At 32.2% G+C, this 9,652-nt stretch overlaps 1 protein-coding gene across 1 annotated transcript; it reads right to left on the reverse strand.

Annotated features, from left to right (window-relative positions):
* Window positions 1-2,011: 2,011 nt before the first annotated feature.
* On the reverse strand, window positions 2,012-8,605 carry LOC110039468 (serine/threonine-protein kinase HT1-like). The gene is made up of 6 exons (XM_020744536.1): window positions 7,579-8,605; window positions 4,501-4,622; window positions 4,191-4,393; window positions 3,925-4,099; window positions 3,238-3,372; window positions 2,012-2,331 (listed from the first exon to the last, which is right to left on the reverse strand). The coding sequence occupies exons 1-6, from the start codon at window positions 7,895-7,897 to the stop codon at window positions 2,122-2,124; spliced, it is 1,164 nt and encodes a 387-aa protein (XP_020600195.1). The 5' UTR covers window positions 7,898-8,605; the 3' UTR covers window positions 2,012-2,121.
* Window positions 8,606-9,652: the final 1,047 nt, after the last annotated feature.

Here is a 9,652-nt window from a genome sequence, read left to right on the forward strand (position 1 = left end):
TTAAATATGCAAGATACTTTAATAATACTATAAGTATTCACTCGGATCAAATGACCCATTATATGAGCCAATAATAAACAACATGAACCACATTAAAATAAAATGTGAACACTAACATCGATCGAGGTAAAGAATCTTAAAAATTACTATGAGAAATTGATGTCTATCCCTCAAAAAAATAGAACTTATCCCAAAAAAAAGGCATGAAAGGCATCAATAAAGCAAGTCTGAATCATGCCCATCAAGGCTGTTGCAAAATTTGCGGTTCAGTAGAGCAGCACATAAAAGATGAGTTAAAGTGGTTGTGTCTAGGAGATCTTGATAAACTTGTGGAGGATAAACTATAATAATATGATGATGAGTACTGCATGAATGGCATCAAATTAACTTATCTGATATGTTTTGAATTTTGTGGTAGAATAACTCCATTGTACTTTGATGATAGTTATTATTGTGTAGACTCATCTAAAAATTGAAGATTTTGAGTTTGATGCTCGTCTATCTTTGTTAGAAGATCCTTCGAAATCAAATTTACGTACTTTTCACCAACTTACTTATATTTTCTTCTTGTGAATGATTACTTATCAATAATAAAAGATATATTTTGTTATTATGTGGAGCGTAATTTAATTAATTAATTGTCCACTCAGAGCCCTGTGTTTCCCAAATCAAGCTTCACTGCATTGTAGAGCCTCTTTGGAGTGCTACTATCGTGTCACCCCATAGTTAGTAACCGACTTCAGATCATTTTCACTTGATGCTTTAGTTTTGCTGATGGAGGAGTATGGAATTTCAAATTCTCTTCTACAAGGAATTGATTATGAGTGTTCTTGTGTGTCCAAGAGTGTAAACATGCTCGAGTATTGTGTAATTTGTATGATGCCCCTTATTTTCTTTACAGTAGATTTCTTGGTATGTTTTTTTTCCCCATTTCAAAATGTTTTCATTTTAACTCTTGTGATTTCTGTGTTTTCGTATTTTGTGTGCTTCTGCTCAAAGGCTTTTTCGAATCTCTCAAATTTGTTTCCGTGATTTATTCACGGTCCTCACCCCAACATACTTATCATTTGTTGAAAATATTTCTAGCATACAACACAAAACTATTTGGTGCTTCAAAATCTGTGATGATATAGTGGCAGTTTTGTCTTAGTTTTGCACGAAAATCCCATATAAACATAAAACAATTACAAAAGATAATTTTTTTACGTGAAAAACTCGAAAGAGGAAACAAGATGAGACCTACGATAATTTTTTTCAAGTGAAAAACTCGAAAGAGGAAACAAGATGAGACCTAGCCTAAATAAAATGATCTAATACATCTGATGAAATTTACACAATTTTGCTCCTTATTATTGAACAAATTGTGTTACAAATTCTGAATCTCTTGTTAATGCAATGGTGAATGCTACAGAAATAATGAGAGGATGATGAAGATGTTTAAGAGACGACAATCAAATAATATCAATCTACAACTGAGTTACAATGATCGTGTGATTGTAGCTAGATAACAATGGACAGAAGAAAATATTCAGGCAAAAACTGTCAAATGATGACAAAATAACATGAAAAATTCTTCATATCTCCAAACTCCATATTTATAGATTCAATTAAATCTTTCATGTGACACATTGGAAATATATTTATAGTTATTTAAAGTTATATTTAAATAATTTTGGCAAAAAAAAATTAATTATTTCATATAACGGTCCGTGCTAATTTCCTCGATTTTAGATCATTAAACAGCTGATATTACCAAAAGAAACAATGCCAACATTCAAAATCCTTGACATGTAAAAAAATGGAAAATTACAAACCAAACACACAATTCTTAAATATCTACACATATAACACCCAAAATTTACACTTGTTAAACAACTTGGTGAACAAAACTCACTTCTCAAAGAAATAGTCATCGTGGTATTTTCGATGTAATGTTAAAAAACTTGTGCGCTATGCAATGTAAATATGAATGTTGAGGTGTTATGTAAATACATTTGAGAATTGGAGGGTATATGTGTAAAAGAAAAAGGGTTAAGATTTCAAGCTCATGTCCAAAACCACATTTACAGCAACAAAAAAGAGCACAAAATTACAATAATGGAAGATAGAGGCTGAAGAAAGTTATGGTCTCCGGCTGGAGGATTTGAAGCAGAAGCAACGGACAACTTTGTCATCAGGAATCATACCACCCCCTTTGCTTGTATTAATTGCCTCCAGAAGCCCCACAACCTCATCCATCTCAGGCCTCTTATCAGGACATGGATCCCAGCATTTTTTCATTATGTTTGCCAGCGCGCTGGGGCAACATCTGGGGATCTGTGGCCTCATATTCTGTCAAACATTTCGCGCATAAGTTTATGACACCAAGATGTTATAAGGGTAAATATCAAATTTTGGGCATTAGATACGTAAATACATGAGAATTGTATGTTTTGTGTGTAAAATTTCCAATTTTTCTAATATGAAACAGTAAAGATGAGCTAATTAAGGTTATCATCACTGTTTAGAAGATGCACATTTTCATGCATAAATTTATGACACCAAGATGTTATACGAGTAAATATCAAACTTTTGGCGTTTGATATGTAAATACATTAAGAATTGTATGGTATGTATGTAAATTTTCCAATTTTCTTAATATGAAGCAATAAAGGTGAGCTAACTAAGGTTATCCTGTTTAGGAAATACACATTTTCATGCATAAGCTTATGACACCAAAATATTATAAGTGTAAAAATCAAACTTTAGGCATTAGATATGACAATCCTGTTTAGGAAATACACATTTTCATGCATACGCTTATGACACCAAAATATTATGAGTGTAAAAATCAAACTTTAGGCATTAGATATGACATTAAGAATTGTATGGTATGTATGTAAATTTTTCAATTTACTTAATATGAAATAGTAAAGACAAGCTAACTAAGGTTATCATCACTGTTTAGAAAATCGGACCTGGCCGATCAGTTAAAACAGTCCAACCATGAACTAGTTCATTAACCGATTCGAGCCACAGTTAAAATCCATTTAGCTAAGAGCGAGATAGAAATACAAAGAACCAGCATGCTTACTTTTAATCAGACGGTTACAACTTAATCTTATATTTCATAAAATGGTTTTTTTTTAATGTTTTTTTACCACATTTTTGCATCGTTATTGCATCATTTTGGAAATATTTAAATAATTTTAATATTAAACCATTGGTTATACTTGCTGATTTGCAATGAAAACTAACCTGTCGAACAACAGCAAAGGAGATTTCAGAAAAGCTAAGGTTCCAGTATGGCATGTCACAGCAATATATCTCCCATAAGCATATGCCGAAGCTATATACATCACATTTCCTGTTGTAAGGCTTACCATCAAGGACCTGCACATTAGATAATAGTTCAGAGACTTTTAGATACTTCAAGATGCTACGTGTATATGCATGTGGGTGTGTGTGCACGCGCGCGGGCGGGCGTGCGTGTGTAAGTAGCAAAATGATCCCCCGATTATTTGCAAAGGTGACAAAACGGTTCCAAACTATGTGAAAGACCAATTTAGTCCCCGAACTACTTAAGCATAAACTAAAGCAGTCCCAAGTCTTTTTAAATGGAACTTAAAATATTCCTGTTTAAGAAAATATTACTTACGGAGACTCCATATACATGCAAACTTTATGTACAGCTTTATTGTACACAGTTATATAACATTTGTATAATATTGTACAACATTGCTATATAAGGAGTTTGCATGCATACGAACTTCGAACGTAAAAATTTTCCTGATTTGAGGACCGTTTTGGCTGCCTAATAAGAGTAAAGGGATAAATGATACTTAAAATAGTCATCGGAGGACCATTTTGGCTCCATAAATGATACTTAAAATAGTCATCGGAGGACCATTTTGGCTCCATACTATATATGCACAACTCTCTAACCTCTGGAGCCATATAACCAAGGGTACCAGTTTCACCAGTCATATCCTTGGGGTTTTGTGCCTCAACACGAGCAACACCAAAATCAGCAATTTTAAGGTTTACGTTTCTATCGAGCAACATATTTTCAGTTTTGACATCACGATGAACAATCTTGTGTGAATGCAAATAACTCAATCTGCAAGAAAATTACAGTATATTCCTAATTTAGTAATAATAGTATCAGACATTAGGCACAGTTGACACTAATAAAAATATAATGTACTCACCCCCTTGATAGATCTAATGCCAATTTGATCACAGTATTGTAAGCAAGCTTCTTCCTGCTGTTTCTTATTAGGAACTGCTTCAGTGTCCCGCCGGGAAGATACTCGACAACAACACAGCATGATCGAGCTGGAAGAGGTTTGTGGCTTGCAGGATTCTTCTGTGGAATTTTGAGCTCGTTTGTTCCCATTGATGCCCCGATAAACTGAAAAATAGCAATGAGTGTTTTAAGAGCAGCAACAGGAAATCAAAACTAAAAAAAATATCACAAAAAAAAGGAGAAAAAGAGCTGTATATGGTAAGGAAGCTAACCTTGGTTACATTTGGATGGTCAAGTTTGTGCCACACTGCAACCTCCTTCTGGAATGATTCCCGGAGAGCAACAGTTTCAGCATCTCTAGCAAATCCATCTTCTCCCCAGTCCATAAGCTTCACTATAGCACAGAAAAGACAAATCATGAACGTTATTATTGAAATTTAAGTATCATTTTTACTCAAGTAATGTTTAGTTTGAAAGTTCATGGCATTTTTTCGTAGTTATGGTCTTTAATGACAAATTGCAATGCCATTATGCTATGTTTATTCTATCACCCTTATTGTCATTTCTGTCAAGGATAAAATAGTAATTTGTCGCTGAGATGCTTCTCATTATCCTAATATTAGTAGGGTTATAACGTTCACAAATTTTATGCATAAAATAATGTTGGTAGCTAGTTGGTGTAAAAATACAGTTTTTCCTACTAGAGTTGTTAAATATCGCCGATTTCTTGTAGCTCAAACTCTTAATCATTGAGATATAATTAATTTTAGTCGCAGAAGTATCACAGTTTTGTCCCATTAATACAAATTCCAAGAAGTCAAACATCCTAAGAGCGTTATAATATAAACCTTACAATTACATCCTGATAGTTAGGATATCGGTATATCGGCAATTTGGTGAGCATAGAGCAAACAAGATGTAGATACCTAAATGGCTGCTCTATTTGTAATGTTACTTTCCATGAAACTTGAAAAAGATTTCTTTTTTAATGAGAGATCACTAAATTATTAGTTGTTGACTAATTATAAACAATAATGTAATAATCTGTTGTGTGCATGTTGCAAATCTTAGAGGAAAATAGTAAATCAAGCTAGAATCATGACTTTTCTTCCTTAACTTATTATAATGAAGCACTTTGATAAAACATACAGTTTGCATATTCTAGTGCTGTTATTCCGAATCAATTTCTTTTAGAAAGGATATAATTGATTCGATGGTCAGAATATAATTAATTTCAAATTTGTTTCTGATTTTTTATCCATTTCTTTTTTATTTTGTGTACTTTCCGAACAAAAATATGCACTTTGTATGAGTATTAGTTAGGTTTAAATTTGCATTATTCAATGTTTTCTGATCATATTTTAAATCTATTTTATGTTGTCTTTGCCTTCTGCATGAATGACTTTGAATTTATCTGAACTCTTACAAAGTTAATGCTTAAGTGTGCCTTGCTTTTCGGCTAACATTGCAAAATAATAAGTATATGTAATGGCTATAACTTTAAACCATCAAGATATTGTTTTCTTTGGCCATGCAAACCTTGTAGTTTCATCTAGTTGATACAACATTTAAGAGGCCACCTATCCTACGAGTGCTCCAACGTGAGCAAACTTAAGAGCTCCTAACAAAACTCCAACTGTTATACAAAAAGATATCCCCATGCATAAGAGTCTACTTGACCGTATGTACAAAACTGGCAACCTATACTTTAAAATCTTACCATCTCCTACACGTAAAAATTGACATCCTTGTCAATGACCTCACTTAAAGTCCAAAAACATCCACCATGCAATTTGAATTCTAGAGATATCCTTCCATAAACTCAAAAGATGGTTTCCACCTTAAAACACATTGTTCAAATGAGTTCAAAAGATCGCTCTTATGATAAAGCACTTAATGTTTCATGACACTTAGTTCAAATCTTCCAACTATGTATTGCTCTGATTCCACTTGTATTATGCACAAAATATAGTCCACTTTGATTTCACAAGTAGACAATTTCGTCCCTTATGTGCAAGTCCACGAAATTAAACTCTAATTTAACTTTCGAGTTCCTGACATGAATCCAAGAGACAAAATTGAGTGCTTATGACAAAACTCCAACCATGAAACATTCTTGTGATGAATGGAGCCTACTCCAAGAGTGCTCCAGCATGTATTTATTTTAACTTTGGAGTTTCTGACAAAACTCCAACCATTGCACCAAAACGCATTGAATGTTTAAAGTTCTACTTCTATGTATTTAGGGAATTTAATAGAATTATGTCATCAGTTGATGCAAATTTGATGTATTAATCTTATATTCAAGCAGAAGGTTGTATACAAATTTCAATCTTTTGATTGTTTATAAGTTTGCTTGCTCTCTTATTTGTTATTAAAAGAGTTATACTTTAATGGGAGGTGTTTTATCAAAGTTATTTGATAGAAAACAGGTTATTAATCTTGCTTATTTATGTTATGGAGATATTAGGAATATATTTGAATAGAAATTAAAAATTCAAATAGGAAATAAGAATGTGTATCACTACATGCATATTTTTTACTTGTAAATATTTTTTAATATCTTGATGAGTTTATTGCATCATTATATACATATTAATATATATTTTAAGACTTATCATGTCATCACTATTCAACCTCCAATCTTTAAATTATGAACCTATCCCTCAAACAATTCGATGATCAACTCGGTTATTCAAGCATTACATTGAACAGAAAAAAGAAACAAGAAAAACAAAGCATGATACATGCCACCAAGATGAAAATAAAAAAGATCATAACCAGAAACTTAGGGGCCATTAGGAATCACTGCCGTCTTTGTTTATGCTTTTTATCATTTTTTTTTATTTTATTTTGCTTATGTTCTTGTTTAAATTAAAATAGGTTTGATTGAACTAATTATTTTAAAAAACACTCAAAATATTTTTTTAGATGTTTTGAGTGTTTTTAAAAAATAAGTTGATTTATTAAAAATAATAATAATAATAATAATAATAATTATACCAATCAAATATATTTTCAGAAAAAAAAAACTAAAATTAAAAACAAAAATAGGAAACAAAAGTGATGCCAAACAGACCCTTGGTAAATAGAACCATATTATATAACAATTGAGACCATGCGATTTATAAAAACTAAGTAAAATAAAGTTAAATAGCCACAAGGTCCTGCTTCTATCAATGGTGAAAACACGAAAAAACATTTTTGAATTGCATGTGCATCAATGATTAAGCATATATAAAACGATCATGGAGTTCATCACAAGCATAAGAAACAAATAAACGTTTATAGAACTTAGCAACCAACAAGTTATGTTATATCTATGAGATTACAAAGATGAGAATCAATACCTGCGACGTCGCGGCCATCGTAAACTCCTTTGTAAACTATACCATAAGTCCCTCTTGCAAGTTCATACTTTAACTCAAGCTTAGACAGATCAATCTCCCAATCATTCCCCGGAAAACCAACCTTATTATTGCACCAAGCATTGTTCAGCTGCTTTGCCAGCTGAATATCCAAGCTTTTAAGATCAATCTTATCTGCCCTAAAAAACATATCTTTCCTCCCAATGCTACCTAGGGCTCTTAATTTAGACCGCAACCCCCCCTCCTTCACCTCAATTTCAGTTCCCATCAACCCAGCTTTCTCCTCTCTAGTTGAATTCATCTTCAATGGCTATAAACCAAGCAAAAGAGCTCCAACAAAATCGATTTCAATCAAACAAAAAGACAGAAATGAAGTAAGAAAAGCTGTCAATTTCTGAAATTTCCTTCGCTGCTAGCTCGCAATTGATAACTATGAAAGTAAATCAACCCTAAATCACTTAATTTTAGAGAATCCCTCAATGAAATCAACGAACAGATGAACCCTAAAAAAATGAAAGATTTTGAGCTACGATTTGAGGAATCGAACAATCCGTCGACAATAAATGCCTACAAAAATTGATTTTTTTTTTGAATTATCAAATCAAAGAATACATACAAACTGTAGCATGCAGTGCTAGTAGAACGGCTATAAGTAGCACAGCCATCAGCAGCTCAAATGAACGATTTAAGAATTAAGTAATCCAGGCAAGAACTCTTCAATCTGAGTAACCCTAGGCGATAAAATCGAGAAGAAGCGGCCACAAAATAAAATAAAATAATTAAAAAAAAACATTTTTTGCTGCCATGACTGACTGGAATTGCTCAAAAAGGGAACCGAGATTCCTCCGTGTGGAGCGGGAAAAGGAAAGGAGGAGGGAGAGATGATATGAGCTGCAACGTGGAGAAAAGAGAAAGACGAGAGTTTTGTGAACGGGGAAGCCGCCAAGCGAGAACATTCTTGCCAGAACAGATCAAGCAGATCTCTGCCGTGGTTTATTGCTGGCAAAATTTAAAAATTTTATTTTGGGATAATTAATTACATAGAGACCACCTGAAAGATTGGAAAAAGTCAAAATATAACTTTTTTATTTCTTCTATGCTATACAGGCGTTACTATTCAGACACCTGACTTATTTTTACTTACGGTGCATTTATTTTTGGGTTATTTTCAGATTATTTCTAGGTTATTTTTAACCCAAAAATAACCCAAAAATAATGACCGCTGCGGGTTATTTCTGGGTTATTTCTAGATTATTAAAAAAAAACTCAGCAATAACCATAAAATAACTCAGAAATACTCTGCGATGCACGTAGAGCAACGTCAGGAGTCTGCACAGAAAAACTTTTGGTTGTACGGACACATATTTAGTCTCGAAGATGTCATATTTTTTCAAAATGTTGTTATTTACAAATCAAGCACTCTTATACATTCAATTTTCAAATTCTCACTCAAATATATCAAAGTTCATCATAAAACCGTGACCCTTATTTTTTATTTTTATCAAATTCTCAATAATCTGATCACACGTGTAAATGCATTAGTTCGGCAGCTCAAGAAATCAACTAGTTGCTTGATTTATAAATTGCAATATTTATGTTCTTTATGTAATTATCCTAATAAATTTTAAAATAATAATTTTTTAAATTTTATTATTTTGACAAGAACTTGCTTTCTTAGATACAATAAATAATATTTTAATTTAAGAATATAAATTTAAATATTTTGAATAATATTATAAATAAAAAAATTGAAGATGTTATAATTTCTCTCTTTTTAATTTAAATATCTTTTTTTTTTCCTCCAATCAAAATAAAAACTGTTAAAATTGTATAATATTTAAATTGATTGGTTCTTCAACAATCGAACTTGTTCACCAATTCTTCATTTCAACATCGGTTCTCACCGGTTCAATTCTAGTTCAATGCAGGAATGATTTTAAGCTTAGACTGAACAGGTTGAAAGCCCGATTCGCATTTGAACTGATCAAACCAGCCGGTTTGATCTTGTTCTCAAAACCATGCCCTCAACTTACATGTTAAAATTGTATAATATTTA

Source organism: Phalaenopsis equestris, unplaced genomic scaffold, assembly GCF_001263595.1.
Source record: "Phalaenopsis equestris unplaced genomic scaffold, ASM126359v1 Scaffold000002, whole genome shotgun sequence".
Taxonomy (NCBI): Eukaryota; Viridiplantae; Streptophyta; class Magnoliopsida; order Asparagales; family Orchidaceae; genus Phalaenopsis; species Phalaenopsis equestris.